The sequence below is a fragment of the Typha angustifolia genome, chromosome 15 (assembly GCF_048772165.1).
Source record: "Typha angustifolia cultivar Huaian chromosome 15, ASM4877216v1, whole genome shotgun sequence".
In the NCBI taxonomy this organism is placed as follows: Eukaryota; Viridiplantae; Streptophyta; class Magnoliopsida; order Poales; family Typhaceae; genus Typha; species Typha angustifolia.
This window is the reverse complement of record NC_133253.1, coordinates 4,976,607-4,998,155: the sequence shown is the minus strand read 5'-3', so window position 1 is coordinate 4,998,155 and position 21,549 is coordinate 4,976,607. Positions and strand designations below refer to the sequence as shown.

The 21,549-nt window shown below is 37.0% G+C and overlaps 4 protein-coding genes across 10 annotated transcripts; 1 reads left to right on the top strand and 3 right to left on the bottom strand.

The window, feature by feature from the left end:
* Positions 1 to 850: 850 nt before the first annotated feature.
* Positions 851 to 3,105, top strand: LOC140777434 (clathrin light chain 1-like). Its single transcript, XM_073121545.1, has 4 exons — positions 851 to 1,089; positions 2,205 to 2,219; positions 2,369 to 2,522; positions 2,611 to 3,105. The coding sequence occupies exons 1-4, from the start codon at positions 959 to 961 to the stop codon at positions 2,881 to 2,883; spliced, it is 573 nt and encodes a 190-aa protein (XP_072977646.1). The 5' UTR covers positions 851 to 958; the 3' UTR covers positions 2,884 to 3,105.
* A 100-nt stretch (positions 3,106 to 3,205) lies between these two features.
* Positions 3,206 to 7,422, bottom strand: LOC140777433 (cold-responsive protein kinase 1-like). Of its 5 annotated transcripts, none has more exons than XM_073121543.1 (8): positions 7,101 to 7,422; positions 6,936 to 6,983; positions 6,643 to 6,799; positions 6,329 to 6,444; positions 5,951 to 6,161; positions 5,611 to 5,848; positions 5,229 to 5,376; positions 3,206 to 3,893 (listed from the first exon to the last, which is right to left on the bottom strand). In XM_073121543.1, the coding sequence occupies exons 3-8, from the start codon at positions 6,722 to 6,724 to the stop codon at positions 3,570 to 3,572; spliced, it is 1,119 nt and encodes a 372-aa protein (XP_072977644.1). In that variant the 5' UTR covers positions 6,725 to 6,799; positions 6,936 to 6,983; positions 7,101 to 7,422; the 3' UTR covers positions 3,206 to 3,569. The 5 variants fall into 5 exon arrangements, with proteins under 5 accessions (XP_072977644.1, XP_072977640.1, XP_072977643.1 ...); XM_073121539.1 differs by having other exon boundaries at positions 3,208 to 3,893; positions 6,640 to 6,799; positions 7,101 to 7,417; XM_073121542.1 differs by having other exon boundaries at positions 3,208 to 3,893; positions 6,640 to 6,799; positions 6,939 to 6,983; positions 7,101 to 7,417.
* Positions 7,423 to 8,546: 1,124 nt separating this feature from the next.
* LOC140779719 (stem-specific protein TSJT1-like) lies at positions 8,547 to 10,521 on the bottom strand. Its single transcript, XM_073124954.1, has 4 exons — positions 10,213 to 10,521; positions 9,301 to 9,544; positions 9,093 to 9,213; positions 8,547 to 8,967 (listed from the first exon to the last, which is right to left on the bottom strand). The coding sequence occupies exons 1-4, from the start codon at positions 10,452 to 10,454 to the stop codon at positions 8,774 to 8,776; spliced, it is 801 nt and encodes a 266-aa protein (XP_072981055.1). The 5' UTR covers positions 10,455 to 10,521; the 3' UTR covers positions 8,547 to 8,773.
* Positions 10,522 to 11,934: 1,413 nt separating this feature from the next.
* Positions 11,935 to 20,485, bottom strand: LOC140777430 (splicing factor U2af large subunit B-like). 3 transcript variants are annotated; one of them, XM_073121536.1, is made up of 18 exons: positions 20,348 to 20,485; positions 19,377 to 19,645; positions 18,692 to 18,802; positions 17,637 to 17,704; positions 16,975 to 17,048; positions 16,836 to 16,880; positions 16,698 to 16,757; positions 15,956 to 16,013; positions 15,353 to 15,465; positions 14,736 to 14,851; positions 14,320 to 14,418; positions 14,004 to 14,079; positions 13,828 to 13,916; positions 13,595 to 13,661; positions 13,414 to 13,509; positions 12,887 to 12,968; positions 12,644 to 12,711; positions 11,935 to 12,458 (listed from the first exon to the last, which is right to left on the bottom strand). In XM_073121536.1, exons 2-18 carry the CDS (start codon positions 19,610 to 19,612, stop codon positions 12,309 to 12,311), a joined length of 1,608 nt encoding a protein of 535 aa, XP_072977637.1. In that variant the 5' UTR covers positions 19,613 to 19,645; positions 20,348 to 20,485; the 3' UTR covers positions 11,935 to 12,308. The 3 variants fall into 3 exon arrangements, with proteins under 3 accessions (XP_072977637.1, XP_072977638.1, XP_072977639.1); XM_073121537.1 differs by lacking the exons at positions 17,637 to 17,704; positions 18,692 to 18,802; positions 19,377 to 19,645; positions 20,348 to 20,485 and adding an exon at positions 17,266 to 17,337; XM_073121538.1 differs by lacking the exons at positions 17,637 to 17,704; positions 18,692 to 18,802; positions 19,377 to 19,645; positions 20,348 to 20,485 and adding an exon at positions 17,239 to 17,296.
* Positions 20,486 to 21,549: the final 1,064 nt, after the last annotated feature.

Here is a 21,549-nt window from a genome sequence, read left to right as displayed (position 1 = left end):
GATATCGGATCGACAAGGAGCTCATTTTTCTTAAGTATAAAGACATTTACTCTTGAACAGTTTAAGATAATCTCCACTTTATAAGGGCTACCATTTATATAATATAAAAAGATAAATTGTATTTATTTATTTTTTTAATTCTTCTAAGTGTGTAGTATAGTATTAGGTTATAGTGCAAAATTATGTCATTTTTCAATAAGAAAGTAGGATGGAAAAAAATACTACAATGTATATCTTCCTCTTATTTCTCATAAATAATTCCAAGTGAGATACTTTTCTCTCTATCCTACTTGTAAGCTTTTATCTCTTATGCCATATAGGAGGATATCGTTGTCATAGTCATAGCCAATGTTATAAAAAGATGCTACAAATTTATTTTAGAATTGATTGTTGTAAATCTATTTTTATATATTTCATAAAATAAAATATATATTCATTAAAAAAAAATGTCCATGTTTTTAAGCTATTTGAATTTTAAAAATTTTGGTTCCATGTAATTTCCCTTTTTTCATAAATAAAGATTTCTACGATCTGGTATTGCTTTATAATAATTCAAAAATTATTCTCCATAATTATAAACTTATATTAATTATATTGATTAATTACCACGGTTATAAGTTGCTCCACTGAAATCAAAATTTGTGCGAGTTGATTCAAATTCTAATATATGTTTAAATTGTTTAAAGAAATAAAATATTAAATACCAATTCTAATAAATGGAGACTATTTAATTTTTTGTTTATAATAATAAATTTTAGTGTACATAGTATAATAAAATATGCGGACTTAGTTTTATCTTTAATATTCGTTCTCTCTCTAAATTGTGAAATTAAATAGGCAGAGGTGACAGGTTGAGATCCTAGTTCTTCATCACACCGCTTCTCGATCAGTTATCGACGACGACTACTACTCCAAGGATACGATCGCTATCTCCGATCCGCTCCCAGGCTTCTCCGCGATGACGGGATCGAACGAGGAGTCCGACGGCGAGATGGATCAGGATAGGATCTTTGCTTCCGGTGGCCCGGTCCTTCGTCCGATGAGTGAGATGGAGCCGGAGGAGGGGTTCGTTCTTCGGGAATGGCGCAGGTGAGACGCCTATTTTTTCTTTTATTCGCTCCATTAATAGATGCTTCGATGGTTGGTGAAAGCTATCGATTAGAACATATGGTATCATGGTACATATGAACTGTCTCAATCATATCTTTTTAGGTAGTGTTTTGAATAGATATGATGGGTTACTCAATAAATTTCTTAATTTATTTCTATAGTTCGATTACTCAACGGAAGCCTTTTTAGAGATTCTGGAGAAATATTTTTTGTGTAGAGTTATGATATATCTATCGCCATAAGAATATGGAATCTTTGGGTTCGGGACGAAGCCAAGCGATACATCCGAATATACGATAGGCTAAGGAAGCGCGCACGGCGAATATACGATAGTTTTGAAGTTGCAAACTGGTTGGAAATAAGGCTCGGCTCAAGCTCTAAATGAGCCCAGCTGAGCTAACATTGGCTCGCTCGAGAGCTCTGGCTCAATTAGGCCCGATACTATATATATATATATATAGTAATTTAAGTTGGATGCATAATATTATAATATATTCACATGAATGGTTAGGATTTTTATGTTAATTATTTACTGGTTCTGTATTAGATGTGCTAATTTTATAGTTTAGGATTTCTATTTTTAAATTATTTAGCTTTCAGAACTTCTTCTATTATGTATATCGGGCTCAGCTTAGTAAGCCCATGGAGCTATCGAGCCGAGCTCGAGCCGAGTTTTTCTGATTCAAATCGAGCTCAAGCTGAGAAAATCCAACTCCCGAGCTGATTTGAGCTGAGCTTGGGTCATTTACACCCCTAGTTGGAATAGTCAATTTGGTATTCTTTGATTGTTTGAAGCATAGGAAGCATGATATAGAAGATGATGTGTGAGCTAAAGTTATGATAGCAGTTCTTCTCTTTCATATGTTATATTTTTGTTCCTTTGCAGATGTGAAATGCTGCTACTGAAAATAAATTTGGCAGTGGTTATCTCTCTCTTATAACCTTATTCTTGTCATTTATCCATATGCTAGAATTTAGGTTCTGATAAAAAAATCAAACAAGAATTGTCACTAAAGTCGCCAATATTTCATTTTACAAACCCATTAGTGATTGATCAAAGTGTTTCTTGCTGGTTCTGTTTGTTGTTTTGACAGGAATTGCAATCTATGGTAATGGCCAATATCAGTGTTAACCATAGAAATAAATATGACAATAAATTACCTACAAATTACTTCCTCGTGTTAAGTCGTAGCCTATTGAAGAGAAAAAGTTGTAATCTATCAGAGGAAGAGACTGAATGCTACTGTCACACATGCAGGCAAAATGATATTATTCTTGAGGAGAAAGAGAGAATGGAAAAGGAGCTCCGCGCTGAAATAACCACAGAAGCTGATGACTACAAGCGAGCTTTCTATGAGAAAAGAATACTGAACCGAGAGACAAACAAGGCCTCGAACAGAGAAAAAGAGAAGGTTTTTCAGATAAAATTTCTCAGTTGTGTTTGATCTGTAACCTCATCAGCACAATTTGCTCAATTATATGTCTTTCATCTTGGCCCAGATTTTTCTAGCCTATAGGGAAGAGTTCTACACTAATGCCGACAAGCACTACTGGAAAGCAATATCTGAGCTCATTCCGAATGAGATAGCCAACACTGAGAAGAAGGGGAAGAAAGATAAGGAGAATAAGCCTTCCATTGCTTTCATTCAGGGCCCTAAACCTGGCAAGCCAACTGACCTGTCGAGGATGCGGCAGATAGTGTTGAAGCTAAAGCATGCTGCGCAGTCCAACCCGAAGTTCTCACCTCCTGCAGCTGCTGTTGCAGTCTCATAGCTGAGGTGAAGCACTTCTCCTTTTTGTTCATAATCAGTTGGTCTTCTTGTCTTGCCTCATTTTGTAAAGATCTTTTATCGAGTTGCATTTCTATCTTTGATGATCTTTTGTATCAGTTTCTTTTTATCTTTAGTGCTTGGTCTCTGTAGTGCTCTTTTTCTCTAATCAGGATGTCGATGTGCTTTTACCAGAAGAGATGTCTTCTTATAGGAGTGTAAGAACTTGAGAATTTCAATCATGTAATGCGTTTGATGTTTCATGTAAAGCTGGGCTCCTCCTAAATTTGCAATAAAAGGAAATATCATATGTTCTCTATTGAAATGTACAAATGCCACAAGTTTTCCAATTAGGTAAATTTACAATTACATCAGGTGCATTTTCTGCACATAAATGGTTACATGGAAGAGAAATGCACGGACATTCCATCTCCCGGATGGTTAAGACTCAGCAGTCAGCATCCTCGGATGTAGGAAATATGAGCATTCATTCATGGCTGCTATAAATGTCCCCTCACCCCTGCTTACACGCTATCAATGCGACATATGATAAAAACGTGTGGCAGCAGGAGTTGAATTTATTGTCACTTTCTCACATCAGATGTTAATGCATCAAATTGAGCTGAGAGAATTTTTATGGAGGATATGAAGACCTTCAAAATGAATAGTATGACACTGCCACTGTGTGTGTCACCTTGGAATCATTTCAGTGATTGTAATAGGATTAGACAAGGAAGTATCTGGAGGAGAATTGCTGGAGTTTCTTCCTTTTGGAATTCTGTGTGTACTGGAGGAGCCATCAGTGTATCCCGGCGGTGTCAGCTCGTTCTCGTTGATTCTGATTGGGTTAGACAGCATCTCTACAACCTGCAACATGGATGGCCGGCGTCCAGCCGCCGCCTGGGTGCAAAAAAGGGCTACTTTGGAGTATCTAAGCACTTGCTCTTCCGAGTATTCTTTCAGCACTGGATCCACCAGTTCTAGAAGCCTTCCCTCTTGGTAAAGCTGCCATGCCTGTGAGTTAGCACATTGGATGAACAAAACTTAGAAGGTGTGTGGCAGAGGGTAAAAATTTGAAAGAATATTTTGCAGGAAATGTTTAGAACTTTTGAATCCTATGTAAGGAAAAAAAGAAATCACTTGGGTAGTTCCTGAACCTCAGATGTAACCATCATCTGTTCATATTCTAACTGTGGTATTAAGGCAAGGCATCAATATAATTCCCTATGATGTAATGTTCCGTTGGTCAATCTTTCAACCGAAAGATCTCTATAGTTCAATTTTGTACAAAAGTTTCTCCTTATATTAGTTAATTAATGCTTGTGAAAATGCCACTCTCTTTTCTTACCACTCCTTGCGATAAGATATTGGAGCCGTAGATAAGCATCTATGCTGAAATGGTCAAATTGTCAACTTTCTAATTAGTCGTATACATTGATTTCCCGAAACATTCCACAGAACACGTCTATCTACCAAGAAAACAGTCAAAAGACATCCTCACAGTACTGACCAGACTAAGTATATACTCTAAGAGTAGTGGAATCCACCTTGGACAGACAAGGATTTGATAACGATGAGTAAATAATTCAAGGAAAATAAATTTTGGGTTGAATCTAATGTACTTGTGATGAAGAAAGCAGCAACATGAAGCCAAAGTTTATCTAATTTTCCTCACTCGTTATTTGATTTGACGTACTTCAATTTGGGGCAAATCTTAACTTCCGTAGAAGTTAAAATACCCCTACTTTTGCGGTTTCACATTTATTTTACATAGCCTATTCTATCAAGTGGTCAATTCCCGCTATTGCTCTTGCTCCCTTGGAGCTTTCTCTTAGGAGGATGTCCAATAATGCTTGCTGATTTAGCTTACAGCCCAGTAAAATAGAACTCATCACCTTGTTCTCTCCATGATTCCTCAAGTGAATAATTTTGAATGCCATCTTATTCACAAGGCCAACAATAGTTAGTGGCCCCATGGAACTGCTTTGCCCATTAATCTTGCTCTCATATGTATTCTATCCTGTTGTGAATATATACAGAAAGTTACAAGCACCACTGGCAGAAGACACCAACTTTTTCTAAAGCCTCTGGCTATGATGGAACTATTACTCAAAATCATAAGGTTGTTTTGAAGTGTATGAGGTATCCAATTTTGAAAGTTATTGAATTTCTAAATCTAGCGAATCTATTGTATTACACTAGTGGAAGCAAAGTTCATGGTAATCGAAAAAGGCTGAATGTAAGCCGCAGGATGGAAAGAAGACAACTGAGGAAGATCTAAACCATTTTTACCGAAGATGAGTTTAAGAGAATTAAGAGAATAAAATAAATGGTTAAAAATGGACTCACCCTGTCCAAAAGAAAATTTCCCTCTGAATATAGAGCCTTTGAACTACTTTCTCCGCTGATTATTTCAAGTACAAGGACTCCAAAGCTATATATATCAGCCTTTTTTGTTAATTGGCCATGCAATGCATACTCGGGTGCCAGATAACCGCTGCATGTAATGAACAGATCTAGTTACTGCAAGACAGAAATCATCTGAATTCTATTTCTGTTTAGCAGCAATCTAGGTAGAATAACTTGATAATTTTCAAACATAAATACTTCTCCTTCAAAGCATGCAACGAGTCCATTTTATCCTTCTAATAAACTTGCAAGTTTGCATTCATAACAGAATAAATTTTTGGTAAATTTTTCGAGTTCAGAATGTTTTGTTTCTACAGCTTACGTTGTTCCTGCTACACGGGTACTGATGTGCGTGATATTATCTGGGAACAGCTTAGCCAAACCGAAGTCTCCAATTTTTGGGACGTAATTTCTGTCAATGAGAATATTACTAGCTTTGATGTCTCTATGCACAATAGGTGGTTTGAGCTCTTCATGGAGAAAGGCGAGACCTTTAGCAGTACCCACACAAATTGCTGACCTTATGCTCCAATTCAGTTTACTCGGGTCACTCTTATGACCTGCAAGATGAACAACTTGGTTGACAAATGTAGAACTGCCAGTTTTTCACTTGAAATTTGAATACTTGAACTTTTATTCAGGCAAATGTTATAAAATTTTACCTAATAATGCACGATTAATGCTGCTGTTTTCCAGGTACTCATACACTAAAATTCTGCTATTAGCTTGAACGCAGCAACCGACTAGTTCAACAAGGTTCGGGTGCCTTACATTTGTGATTACATCGATCTCATTCAAGAATTCCTTAACCCCTTGTCTTGATTCTGCCGAAAGGACCTTTACTGCAACTTCTACTCCACTTCTAAGGGTCCCCTGACATATATAAGAAGTAAAAAGAAGTTTGACAAATTAGGGGTTGTAAATATGGAGAGAAATGAGGAGATATCAAGATATACATCTACTTTGCGGCATCTGATATAAGAAAAGATAAGTATGTATGTAGACTTAGTAGAAATTCAAGAATCCAGAAATCGACATACCTTGTATACTTTTCCGAAACCTCCCTGACCTATTTTGTTGTCTGGATGAAAATTATTTGTTGCAGATTTCACCTCATCATAAGAGAAAAGCTTTATGTCCCTCTCTGGTGAAAAACCTGAAAAGGAACACGTTAAGGAAAATAAGTATAAGCACAGTATGCTGGTCACAATGGCACCAAACAAGGTGGTCTTTTTACAATAACATCAACAAATTGCAGTATGTGTTGAATAAACTTAGACACAATCCAATAAAGAAATTAGACAAGTAAATGCAAAAGAAGGAAACTGATACGTCCAATCAAATTTCTCACCACCTAGCTCTTCCCGAGGATGAGGACCATTCCTTTTGCTGAAGGCGCCAAAGCAACAGCACGAATTCTTACCCAATTGCATCATGTGGCAGTACGCTAGCTTCCAAAACTATACATATATCACCCACCCGTCTTCAGTAGGAAAAAAAAACGATACACTCTGCAAAGAAGATTAACTTTTCAATACTTTCTGAAAGAATCAATCATCTCAAATTTCGAAAACAGAAATGGTGAAAGCAGTAGATGAAAGCAAGATCAAAACTCTTATAATCTTCTACACTTTAGGTACAACTCACTACATTAGAATGCCATCCAATTCCACTTCTCCGCGAGTCATAAAATTCCTTGAATATGTGCGAAAGATTGTTACAGAAGTGATTAAGACAAATTCCGAAGAAAGAAGAACGGATTACAGAAGTGATTAAGACAAAATTAGGTCAAAGAAAGGAAGACATCAGTACCTATCAGATCCAGCTCTCGAGAGCTCGGCCTCCACGTTTCCGCCCAAAATCTAATCCCGAAGCGATCGAGAAGACGAGAGATTAGAAAGCTAAATCGAGCTCAGCTTCCTTTCCTCTTTCGTCGCCTCTACCGATTGGTAGTTAAATAGAGTGGCGTTGCCATGTCGGACTTTGGGGGAGGGACGAGCTGATGGTTTTGACAAATAACCACCTAAACTTTGTCCTTATTGCAAATAAAAAGGTGGATGAATGGATTGTTCAGCGTACTTCCTGATAGCACCTCAGCGAATATATCTAAACGACAAGTGGCTTTTTGCAAAATGGATCCATTCGATCGTCCGATGGCACGACAAAACGATGAACCAGGGTCTAGGGATCGTAACGTCCAACAATAAGGGGGATGCAATCATTGAGTCTGGATGTAGGTACGTTGCTTCGACCGGTTACGTGGCAGCTTCAGAGCCCATAAATCAAGACCTTTATATGTATTATTTTCTTAGACTTACGTATGTAGGATACTGTGTACAAAGTGGCACTTCGGAAGCGTTTGGTGAAATTTGAAACTTATTTTGTTTTGTTGCTAGCTATATGTATCCATCAATTTACCAACAATCTCGTAGGAACCAAAGATTCGATTTAGTTAATAGCTCAGCAGTATGATTAGCTTAAAAACTCAATTTAGTTAATTTAAAAAATAAATTAGTCAGTTTACTATATAATTGATAACCTAAGTATAAATTAGCCCTTTGTCTAACTTTCAGATTCATAAATGATAAAAAAAAAATTATAACCATCCGTTTGAAAAGGGCTAACAACTATGGACCGAACTGGTAGCACGGAAGAGAGATGTAAGTGTGCGAAGGAAATCAGAAATTAATTGAAACTATTATGGTCAAATATAATACTTGGTGAGCTTCTGGATTATTTTGAATTCTGATATAGTGTTTAGACTGTTTCAATTTTTTAATGAAAATTATGGTACTGCAATGGAAGAAGATGGAATCGAGTCGATGATGGTTGTGGACTTTTACCTGTTCAAAATTCAATTCTAACCCTATGACGATTTGAATTTACTAGGGACTTATTAGTTAGTCGTATCAGGGCGTCCCAATATAAAATGAGACTCCAGCCGGCAGAAATCTTAATGACAGAAATAATTTATACTTTGGTCCTCTGTAATATGTACTTATTATTATGCAAACTAATTATATTTAGAGACCTCTATATAGATTATTTCTAATATATTTTTAGAGTCCTAAGGCGGTAAGGCCTAAGACTAAGAGGGGTTAAAGCGGTTCCTCGAAAGTCAAAGACAGGAAGGGTTTGCACGCTAGATAATAAATCAAATATCTTTTTCTCATTAATTGTCTCTTAGCGGTGGCTTATCTATATGGTGTTTTATTTTTTTTTAAAAAAAAATAAAAGAAAAGAAAGAAAAATAAACCATTTATTAGAAACCTGTACACATTTTATTAATGCAAAGAGACCTGGTCCTCCAGCCACAGCCACAGCCACAGCCACAGCCACAGCCAATTGAGTCGTACGTTTCAACGTCAAAGAAGAGGGCATCAACGTTTTAAAAAAGGTTCAAAATAAAAAAAAAAAAAAAGACCCATCACCACACACACCCCGGAGATTATTACGTGGTTAAAATACATTTCAAAAGCATCAAATTAAACCGAGTCACCCCATCCTGCCCAGTTGGCCGCGCTGCCGACACGTGGCATGGAGTTGATCTTGGAGCAGGTATCGACCTTGAAATTGGCGCCGCACATGACCCCTTCGCTGTCCACCCTCGGCATCGCCTTCATCTTGTTCATGGGATGCTCGAAGCTCTTCAATCCCCCCTCGCTATGGAACATGCACCCTGAAAAGAATCCATTTTTGCAAATCTCTTTACGTCAATAAGAAGGTCCTATCTGCAAATTTACCTTAGAAACATCTTCTTCTTCTTTTTTTTTTTAAAAAAAGGCCTTATTTTCAGTTTCGTACCAGGAGGGAAAGGAGCGTACGACTTGCCGCATCCGCCCTTCACCACATCCCGCTCGTCGCAGATCACCACCGACCCGTCCGCCCCGATCCCCCAGTACAGCGGCATCGCTCCATCCGAGCTCTGCACGAATCTTAAGGAGTCAACAACGGCCGCATAGAGCTAATATTAATTATTTAACTAATGTAGTAGTAGTAGTAGTAGACGTACGAGGGCAGCGAAGACGGCGCCGGAACGGTTGTCGTAGACGACGAAGGAGAAGGAGCCGGATAAGTCGTTGACGACTTGGTCGGCGGGGTAGGGCCCGCGGTCGCGGAGGGTCCGATAGGCCTCGATGACGAGAACGGCTTCGTTGGTGGACTTGGAGCAGAGGCCGTACTGCCGGATGAGGGTGCTCAGGTTGTGGATGCTCCCCACGAACATGCAGTAGATGTCATCGATGCTGCAGAATAGCCTGCAATAAAATATATATAATTAATTCGCCATATCATATGCCCTTCAAAAGCTCCCTTAAATATCTCTGATATATTTTATATTTTAATATTTTATATAATATCCTTCGCACATCTATTGTTTAACAATGATAAAATCTTACGCATTTAATTTATAAAATAATAAAGATGGCTCTCTCTTACTTAATAGCAGTATTTATGTATGGATATTTTTCTACTTACTTTGTGATGACTGTTATGTTAAAATCCATAATATTTAATAGATGAAGTAATAAAGATGACCTTATTTAAGATTAAGAACACACACATATTTTTTTATTATTATAATAAGATAGATCAAAATTTAATTGTTGGTTTTAACTTTAATTGATGCACATTGAAAATACTAGGGTTTCATTTCAACGGGTATATATATATACACACACACACACATAAATAAATAAATAAATAAATAGTAGGCATATATGAACAAAAATCCTTTTATTGAGTATTTTTATTTTCAAGACCTGAAAGTACTCTGAAAAGATCAATAAAACATGGGCCATTGCGATCGCAGATCCTAATCATCACTTAATATCATCTCGGATGCTGCAAATTTCTACTCATCAAAGCATTTCAAGTACATTTCGAGATACCAAATACCGAATGTAACTAGACGTAAAAGAAGTACCTTTGGTGGATGGAGGGTTGGCGGGAATGGGGACCGACGCAGGCGAGGGCGGCGCCGCCGCTGAAGGTGGCGGAGAAAGAATCGACGGGGTGGGCGGCGTAGAAATCCCTCAGGATCTCATCGGGATTCTTGGGCTGGCGGCGGGCGGAGCCCGGCTTGCCGGAAGGGATGTTGGAAGACGACTCGGGGCTAATAAGCTCCTGAGGAGGGTGAGCGAATTGCTTGTGGAATATAGCTAACATCTTTAAGCGGTAAGTAAGCACTAAGCAGAGAGATCAAATGGAAATGGGAATGGGAATGGAATAGGCTTATGGTAGCCTGATAAGGGTATATATATATATATCTTTAATTGTCATATGGATAAAGATAGTGGATAAGGATCGTCGCTTCCCAGATGGATCTGATGACGCTGCAGGGTGAGCTTACCTCTACCTATACCTATACCTTACTAGCAAGAGAGGAGAGAAGCGACGGGTGAGTTAAACCGTGGTCTGAGGTAGACTAGTCTTACCATGGGTGTAAGGATAGGTTCTCGAGAGGCAGCGGGTCTTATCCGTTGACGGAGATCCACGTTGATACCCACGGTTTTCGAGGAGGAAAGCCCACCGAATGGGGACGCCACGTCACCCCTGACAAGCTCACGTGGACTAACCGTAGCGTGGGGGCCACATCAGCACGTTTCGATCCTTCGCCGCGTGCGAAGGGAGGGGCCATGCTCCCTTTTTATTCCCATTTCCAAAGGAGTGGTTAGGGGTCCCACATTTATTCTGGATTCAGATAAGGTAGCCTTGTCGTTCACACGTCACCGTTGCCACGTCGCGGCGAGCTTCCGAGTTTTTGACCAAACTAGCCCTCTCCAGAATTTCATCTACCAAAATAGATCGTACCCTAGGATAGGATGACCATGAAAAATGTTGAACATTCAGTTAGTATTTTATCTAAAAGCACTAAAAAGTTTAATGCCTTTTTCTGTCGATATTTTTATCTAATCTTATTAACATTTTTATTATATTAATTTATAGATATACACGATGAATCAGTTGATATTTATAATTAATCTTATCAATATTTTCCTTTGTTAATTTTAAAAAGTATTAACATTGAACTAGTTAACATTTCCATTTAAAAAGTAAAATTTCAGCATTGTACTGTATAGGAAAACATTAAATAAGAATTGTGAGAGGGCTAATTTGGTCAAAAACCCTGAGCTTCCACTATATATGAATGGACTTGGATTAGGTAAAAGAAAAAGAGACAAAAATAATAACCTGGATGGATGAGCCTTTTATTAAGTTCCGTCCTAATCATTTAGGATGATAAGGATTATCCTGGATAAAGTAATTCTAGTTCTGCAAGTTGTGCTTTATCTTATCCGACCACCTTATCCTTTAAAAGGGCTTTGGATCAAATTACAATAAACGTGGATGCACGTCGCAAGAGTCGGAGTGTTCTCAAGATCTGGTAGATAAAATTTTGCTGTAAGTTTTATATGGCTTCCTTCTCTCTCTTGTTCCTTTCCTCGTCAATGGCGAGAGATTCTAATTTGTTCATAGAAAAGTTCAGTTGTGAAAACCAACACAAACTTGTGAAGAAATCTATGATGAGCTATCAACACTAGACTACTATGGGATGCATCATAAAAAGTTATTTATGAAGCAAACATCAGACATTCCACGCATCGCATACCATAGCAAAAAACCATAGCAATCACTGGAGTGAATATTGGTGGAACCAAATATTTGATTACTCCAAAGATATTTGCTTCAAATATCATTAACCATCTATAAAATAGCACAACACTCCGGTGCAAATATTTCGATGGCTTAGATAATTTGTACAGTGAGTCACATATTTCTTCATAATCATACAAATTGTACTTTTTAAGTGCAATGAAGTCCTAATGCCTTGGCTGTTCATGATAGTCATGCGTGCCTGGAGTAACTTTCCAGTTCAATAACAGATCTAACATAGATAACGAAAGTAATTGGAAGAAGGGCCAAAAAAGTTTTCAGGAATTTGATAAGCTGATGTCTGATTGCTATACAATGGAAACATTTAGAACAGTGGCATAAACAAGCAAGGGTAGCAGAATCTTCTTAAACCGCTGTTACTGCCCCATAATCTCCACTTAAAAATTTGTCTTCAGGGTAATAAGCAGCAGAAACAACATTTTCCCCAAATTTTCTTCCATGGAGAGCAGCCTTTGCTCTTGACGAGCCTGTGGCGTCAGAGAACTCCAAGAATACCTGGAGGTATAGAAAAAGAAATCATACAACATGAGATGTTTATAACTTTATATGGTCACCATTTTGTACAAGCAAACATCAAGCAATTTTTTTACGAACGAAGAAATAATACAACATGAAATGTCAACAACCATAGAAATAAAGTACAGGAGAAGGGGATAGAAAAGCAGAAGTTGCATCTTTACCTTTCCAACTCCAGGAATCGCATCTCCTGTCAAACTAGGACGAGGTATGACAACATTGACCAATTGACCTGCATTTTCAGAAAGAAAACAAGAACGAGTTTAGCCTAGCTATAAATGTCTTCACATCACAAGGTAACTCAAAGAGAACTCGTTTAACACAGAACATATCAGAATATCAACTTCATATACAGTCAGATTATTGCTAAATAAAGAATATTGAGAACCAGTAAATCATGTGCTTACCAAACTTCCCACTTTCCTCTCTCATATCTTCTAATATTTCTTCATATTCCTCATCATTTCTCAGTTCATCCATGGATACCACCTTAAACACACATTCCAGAGAAAATGAAGAATGGAGTTAATGGATTTCAATTTTCATAAAGAAAAAGTTAACGAATTTTAATTTCTCAATGACGACCTATAGCATGCCATTCTTAAATACATTCTATGATCCCAAGAAACGGCAAAATGACATAAGAAACTGTCCATGTCGTGCACATAAACATTCAAGATTGAATGAATATGCAGCTCTATAAAAATGGAGACAAATGATCCTTTTGTCTGTTTGGCATAAATAAGTTATTCTATTAGCTAATACTTTTGACTCTTTTCCACTCAAAGATCAGCCCTCTGTCTCTGTTTTCATGTTGCAAATCTTTGGAGACAGATGTCAGAGGGGCTTTCTGCTTTCCTTACATTGTATTCATTTGTTATCCAATTTAAGCGCAAAGACATCTGAGAGTGCAAACACTGTGGGTTGAGAATACCTCACTCAAGCATACAACTTTAGTTGGAGATGCTACAGAAAGCAGCAACCCAGATCCTGGAAAAGGTAGGCCACCTCCAACTTGCAAAGCAATTTTCTAAGCACAGAAACTTCCAGTCAGTTGTGAAATAACTTAAAAGAGAAATGGCAAGTTTTACATGCTACTTGGTTAGTCACATTACCTGTGTAGCTATATGTTGTTGGGCCTGCTGCAATATCCATTCTTGTTCTGGTTTGGTTTGTCCCATACTGTGTATAAATTAGATGAGGCAGCATGCTTAAGATATACATCTATACAAGAATATATGTCCTCTTGAGGAAAAAGCACATATCAAGACAGGAAAGAGAAGAAGAGAGAAATCAAAAGAAACAAAAGATACACTATCCAGTGAGCATGCAAGTATGCAAGACGAACCTAGCAGTAGCACGGCGTACAGTAAGCGTTTTGTCACCCATTTTAAGACCATTGAGTGCAGCACAAGCAATGTCAGTAACAGCTGGATCCTGAGATGCCAAGTGGGCTTGCGGTCAGTAAAACAAGGTTGAATGAGAGCAAAGATGCCTATCAACAAATCTTTTGATCTATATTACCTGATAAACACAAAAACCATAACCTTTGGGGTTTCCTGTATCCCTATCTTTAACTATGTCGAATCCACGTAGAGGACTGTAATAACAATGACATCACCAAATAATAGCAGTGACTTTAGAAAAAGAATACTGCAATACCAGAAGCCTCCGAGAATTAAATAAACAAACCACTTCTCTCTCAATTTTATTTCAGAATTAAGAAAGACTGGCGTAAGTACTCATCATGGAAATCAAATAAAATGACATCAACATCTCTGCCTTCCAGAAAGATTCCTAACTAGAAAGATGAATGAAGAGACTGTTTTTGAACTTATACCCGAAGGATTCGAGTAACTCCCGAATTTGTGAATCTGTGAAATAGTATGGCAGACCACCTACAAATATCCTGTCAGGTCCCTCTGCTCCACCAATTGCACTGCACATGAGAAACGAAGTAAAAGACTTCAAAGTTGATTAAATGGATCCAGGAAGGTATTGTGTCTTCTTTTTCTGTATCTAACAAATTCAATTCTCGCAAGGAAGAATCAAGAAAAATGGAAGGGGAATATATTGATGATATTAGAACCAACAAACATAGTCACTAAGAACTTTAACTTTTTCTACATTATTACATATAGTAAAGCCTTTAATATTACTAGCCTTGAAATACAACCAAAATAATTCCAACACAAATGAAAGCAAAAACACATTATCAACATATTTTCTAGTAAAGATGGATCATTCGACGCATACCCAGGCGTGAGGCCAACAGCAGCTAAATTCAGATGAGGACTAGGTTGACTAGGTCCAAGTGTTGCAGCCAAAGAAGGGTTGTAGTCAGTAGGCCTCCGGACCCTCACTGAAACACCCTGTCAAAATATCAAGAGGTCTCTTGCATTAGTGAAAAGGAATAGTTGCAATAGCAATTTTTGCATATATATAGCAAGATGGACCATAAAAAAGTGAAGAGCAGCAAACAATATTTCAATATTTATTTCCACATGTATATGTGCATATAGAAGATACGATGTTGGGAACTAACAAATAACGGATGCACAAATTAAGAATGTTTCCGTGACTTGAGAGGAAGGGGATGGCCAAAGCAAAGTTAACATGAAAGTTAGAAATGACATGATTTCAGTTAAATCCATATAATATACCCTAAATATATGTATATAATTATATACATATATAGAATATTACATAATTTTGAAGCAGGTAACATGTCATTCCATCCAAAATAACATCTAGACCAGATAGCATATTAGGTCAAGCAGGAAGAACAATGAGAATTTGTTAGAATTGAAAATCCAAGCTAGGAGCCAGGGACAAGTGAAATTAATAGACAGGTGTATGGCATGAAAACATACCTCAAATATTATCCCGTCTAATGCCATTGCATTACTTGCTTCTTCTACTGACCTCATTTCCACAAAAGCGAACTTCTTTTCATGATTTATATACACATTGACAACAGCATCACCTAAAAAACAAAATATATCAACCAGATTTAATCTTTCTTTAGCATAAAAGTTAGCACAATCTATATATAAAAAGAAAAACTATGTGGAGGTTTGGCACCTCCAACATCATTTGACAACAAGAAGATGTAGAAATTAAAAAACTACATGCAATAAAGTAGTAGTAAATTCTGATACCAAGAGTCGAGGGTAAAAGACGACATTGTAAATTAACACAGATCTACAATTCTACACTCACAGAATTAGCTAAAGAGAAAAAAATAGCCTGCAGGGCATTGCTTATTATTTGATGGATGGCTTCCTGCAAACTATATGTGGTTATTAGTACACATCCAGTGTGAAGTCTCAATTGGATGATTTTGAAGAATACAAGCCATTTGGCCAGTGTTCAAGAATGGAATCTTCAAAATCAGAGGTTTGGCCAGTGGGAAACTAGCAAAACGGGTAGAGATTACAAAAACCTAAATTAATGAATAATAAATAAACACGCACCTGGACCAGTGTTTCCTCCTATAGCAGTCATAATATGGCTGAAAAATGTAGCAATTGTCTGTTGAGAAGGCCAAACAAGATCACATTAGTGGTCACATGTGATTGGCCAGTTAAAAACATCTTGAACGCTTCATTAATCGACAACGTAATTCAAATATTTAAATAACAGATGTTACATGTAGCAAAAATTTGGTCATCTTAATGACAGGATGCAGCTTTCAGCAGAAATAGGAACCTACTGCTTATTACACAAGCCACAATTTGCTAGGGAGATGTTACTAAGAATAGAAAAAATTGGTATTTCTTGCAAGAATACTTTGATCCTATAAAACATGTGTCTGGAAAATGTCATGCACGAGTCCCAAACAAGCAATTCTCCTTGTCCAATATTCCATGACATTCTTCAGCCAAATTATATGGAGGGTAAAGTCCATGTCAGTTGTTCTAGAAATAGGAAGGCAAAATGACAGTCAGTAGTGCAGCAACAATGTAGGGCAAGCAGGGACAGGACTTGGTTATTCAATGTAGAGGGATACTTAGTCTTATCAAGTTTGGACTTGATTAATCATGTGCTAACAATATTGTAGCCAATAATTCAGACAATTCAGAATCTGTAAATTCTTGTTTTGTAATATTACTGTGTAATATTACAAATTAATCAAGAGAAGTTTAAATCAAATCCCAGGTGTCTGTCTAAGTTAAAGAAGCTGTCGATGAAAACAAAGTCCAACTGGAATAGCACCTGCTCATTTGACATGGGTGGAAGACCTCCAACATATACACGCCGAGCATGCCTCGTTGCCTAATTGATGTAGGTGAAATAAAGTTTAAAAACTGACACAAATATGAAATATTAGAACCTTAATGAAGAGTAACATACCTGTTGAGTCATTGTCTGTGCTGGTAGCAGTGAAATTGGAGCGAACTGTAATGAATGATAAAGGATGGTCAGACAACTCTGGCATAATATAAGAGGAAAAAGTATCTAAATGAGAAGCGATATGTGTTTATCAGAATACCTGTTGGGGGTTTGCAAAAGGCAGGATGGAAGCAAAATTTCCGGTTACAGGTTGAGCAATGCCAGGCACCTGCCCTGCATAACAGAAGGGCGGAATCCGTAAATATGTATTGAGGAAGAGGGAGCATGTTGCTAATAAGACTTTAGAAACACATTTCCTAATAATGTATTCATCTTCCAGCAAAAATGGTGAGAGTTATGCATGAATACATGATATGGGCTTGCATAAACAGAAGAAATACAAGAAATAAATCCATCACTCTACTTGCTGAGTATATATTTGTAGGTCTACCAAATGCCAACAGTTCCCGGTTGAAGGCGAACAAGATCCAGCAATTAGTGCACTGTTTCCTTGTTGAACACAAAATCTACAGCAGTCATGCCTTTGGGTAGCACCATGGGACATGTAACCCAGCATTGCCTTCTTACCCATATGAAAACAGTCACAGACAGAACAACAAACAACAGCCAAAACACAACAATGATCTTCAGTTTCCATATGAGATGATTAAGATAATATAATTCAAAAGGAAAAGAAAATAGAAGATACACAAGCTGATGGATCATAGAAAGAGCAAGCATACGAACTCTGACACTGTCATAATAACACTAATCTTGTAGAGGCGAAGCAACTCGATTCAATTGCATAGAATACTTTCTAACCTGCAACCATAGCACCAGGCATCATAGGAGCACCAAGAGGAGCCATGTCAAAACCACTTGCTCGTTTACTGTAAAAGAAAATGTAAATAGTACACAGAAAACAAATTAGGCAACTAAACTATAACCCATATAGAAATTTTAGTCTAGCAACACTTTCAGAAAATTCACAACAATGTGATAGCAAACTTAAATTATATAAATTATTTACAAAAGCATTCCCTGCATTTACCCATCAGAGTTGTCATGCCAGACCAATGATCTAATTAGTGATCTCACGCATGCTAATATCTTGATGAATTGCAAGGGCAATCCATAGAAGATATACCCACCCCAAAAATCCAAATGCAAAACGTTTTTCCTATATTTATAGCCGAACTCCAAGCAGCCTTCAAGATTGTCAATGATTTATGTTATGCATCAAATGTGAAGGTGGTGAAAAGTTGGATCTAACAATGACAGACATGACAACTTCGACAGCATTATTTAGGTCCAAGGGTTGGCTGCACAAGGTTATAATTAAGCAGAGGTATAAGGAAAAGGTAATCCAACAGTTGCTATCTTTTGGTTTAGAGGAGCATTACCAAGAGAAGGTATTAACTATCAGGACTCTATATAGTAGTTTTATTCTAGTACAAGGTCAAAAAATAAAAAAAGAAGAAAAGAAGAAGACTGTCACTGCATTCTTCTATCACCATCAGCATAATGTCATGTTCCACATTATTGGCACCCCACCCTTTCTGGTCCTTCAGCATGTGCTTTCTGCCATCCAAACATTGACACTATCACATGTTATTTCTAGTCAAATCCTGGTGCCATCTTAAAACTTGCTCTTTTTTTACACCAGCTTAATACTCATAAAGGTGGTTGCACCTGGATAGTATTATAGAAGCAGCATGCAGAAACATAAAAAAGCATGCATATTCATAAAATAGGAACCACTTTTAGTCTAGTATACAAAAAAGTTGCAATAGAAAAGCTTTAGGTATTGTCCTATAGCAGAGACTGAAGTTTCCTGAATGAGACTAAACTGCAAGAAAAGGAAATGGTAACATTACCTTCTAGAAGGAGAACGAGAGCTTGATTTAGATCGCCTTCGTGATCTATCCTTTGAGCGAGAGCGTGACCTATGTTTAGGTGTTCTCCTATTACGGTCATAATTCCGATGTCTAGAGGCAGAAGAGGCAGTTAGACATTTACATAAATAATGCCTATTGTTTTGATATAGTATTACAATGAAGTATGTAAAAAACAACTACTAGTCCTGTACTTCACCGAAATAATTCTGCCTCGGTGTATTGAAGAAAAAAGATTAATGCTAATCTTTAAAAATGCAGTGATATAACAATAACAATATAAAGGAGTTAGTTACCACAAGGGAAAACATGAATGGGCAGAGCATCAGGTTACAATGTTATACATCCAATAATAATTTCTGAAATTAGAAGTAAATCAAAGTCCTGCACTTTATCAGCATGCATTTGAAAAATATAAAAGCATCAGCATACCATATCCATGAATACATTGACATGGATACACTTACATGCATGTGTAGATATATGAATATAAATGTAACTAGCAATGGGAAAGAATAGTTTTACAGACAAAATATTTTCACATAGCAACCAGTAAGAAGCATGACAAGAATGAAGAATAAAGAATACCTTAACAAAGTTAAAATGACAACAAGACAAGGTGATCAAATCAGAAGATATACTACCTAAAGCCTATAATAAAATTTACCGATCATTATCACCACCATGACGGAAACTATATTCATCAGTTCTATCTTTTCCTTTTCCATCATTAGTGTTTCTATCCCTCTGATGGTCTCGATGATGCCAATCCCGGGCTCTTTCACTATCTGTATTGCGAGCTCTCCCTGTTTCTCGATCACGATCTCTTTCGTTATTTCGAGATCGATCCATGTCTTTATCTGGAACTCTATCTCTTCCCCTACCTCGATCTCTCTCCCTCATCTTGACTTCTCTTTTACAGTAAGAACTTTTTTTCTGCAAAGAATAGGCTTAAAGTGAGAAAAATCAAGTATTAATGATTTACACACAAAGTAAATGCAATCAGGAGAGAAACAAAGATTTGAATAGAAGAGGACACTAGTAAAGTTGCAATCTCTATGTAGTGTATTTCCATTTAATGATCTTATCCAAATACCACAAGGAAAATGTTACTGACCTAATATCTTGCGCTCTGCAAGAACATCTAAATATCAGGTGTCTGAGTGACTGAGTCTATATGACTAGTACATCTTTTTAACACATCTGCATTGACATCTACAATTATTACTTTTTCATCCAGATCAAACATTTTCTTGAACCAAACAACCCTACTGTTTTGGAAAATCACTCGTAACGTCGGTTTACAACAAACAACTTCAATTGAGTACTTCCTTCCACAGCAGAAGTAAAAACCTTCATAAATTCCTTCACAAAAAGTAATGTCCTAACAAGAAACATTACAAATCTACAGACCGAAAATCATATGACTCAGCACCAAGATCGAATCGTCTACACGAACTAACTACATAAAGGAGAGGCCTTCCCTCGCCTAATCAATTTGCCCTAGAAACAACCAATCAGCCGCAATGTTCTGGATCCTCTAACACTATCACAAAAGATTACGGACACGAAATAAGCATCAGAGGCAAGGGCGGAGGGGGGAAGGGCGATTGAAGAGAGATGTCAGAGTGTCTTTACCTCCGACGGCAGCGCGATCGCCACTTCTTCCCTTCTTTTGCCACGAGAAGAACAACTGCAAGAGTTGTAACCCTCGCTTTCTCGATAACCTTCGAGAACGGACACGGAATCAACGGGTCACCACACCGGAGCAAATTGTATAACTACATGTACCTCACTCGGAATCACTTGTAAACCCCCTTAAAAATCAAAAGGAAATTTTACACATAAAGCTTTCAAAGTTTTATAATTACTGATGCATTCTTCAAAATATTATAATCAAATATTTTATAATTATCATTCTATTAGGTAGGTTTCTTGCATAAATTATTTAAAATGAGTTCAAAGCTAAAAGTATTTTATTAGTTATTTTGTATCTGTTTATTAATTATAATTATAATAATCTTTTAAGAATGTTTCATAACATTGCATTTTGATAATTTCGTTAGCCTCTTTTAATTTGGACAAATTTTTTTTAACATTTTCATTTTAGTCCAATATAATGACTAATTCGGTAAAACATACAAGAAAATAAAATATATTTAACTCTTTTTCTTATCACCAAGTTAACTATTTTCATACAAATATGATAGTAATGTATAGAGCTATCAATCTAGTTCTCTCGTTTAAGATACGAGCTCAAAAATATAAATGAGCGGAACATGCACAAGGCTTAGCTCGCTTATATTCCGCATGATATAATATATACATAGATATTTAATTTAGATTTTTAGGTATTCTAACAGTCGAAAACTAAATACTAGTTACTGATATTCTAGCTATTAGATTGAGAATAATGATTAGATGTTTAGCTCCATAAATTTATTATATTAACTCTAGCTAGTTGAGCTATGCTGTGAACAAGCTTGACTTAGCTCCACAATTTCAAACAAGCTGAACACGGGTTAGACTCGAATTCTTTTTGAGTTGAGCTAGGATTTTCGCTAATTATTTAAGTAGGCTCGTGTTTTTTTTTAAATTATTATAGAGTCTAAAGGCTAGATCTGAACTAGACAAATGATCAACCCTTCTTAGATATAGAGTCACTTAGGCTCCATCAAATTTTTAGCTGATTAGCTTAAGCTTTAAATCATATGCGTCGTCAAATAATTACTCCGAATCAAACGCTGGCGAGACATGCTCCAATTTGTCGTGCTACCAAGTAAGGTTGTCAAGCTCGATGAGCGGCTCAGTCAAAGCTGAGCTGAGCACAAGCCGCTAAA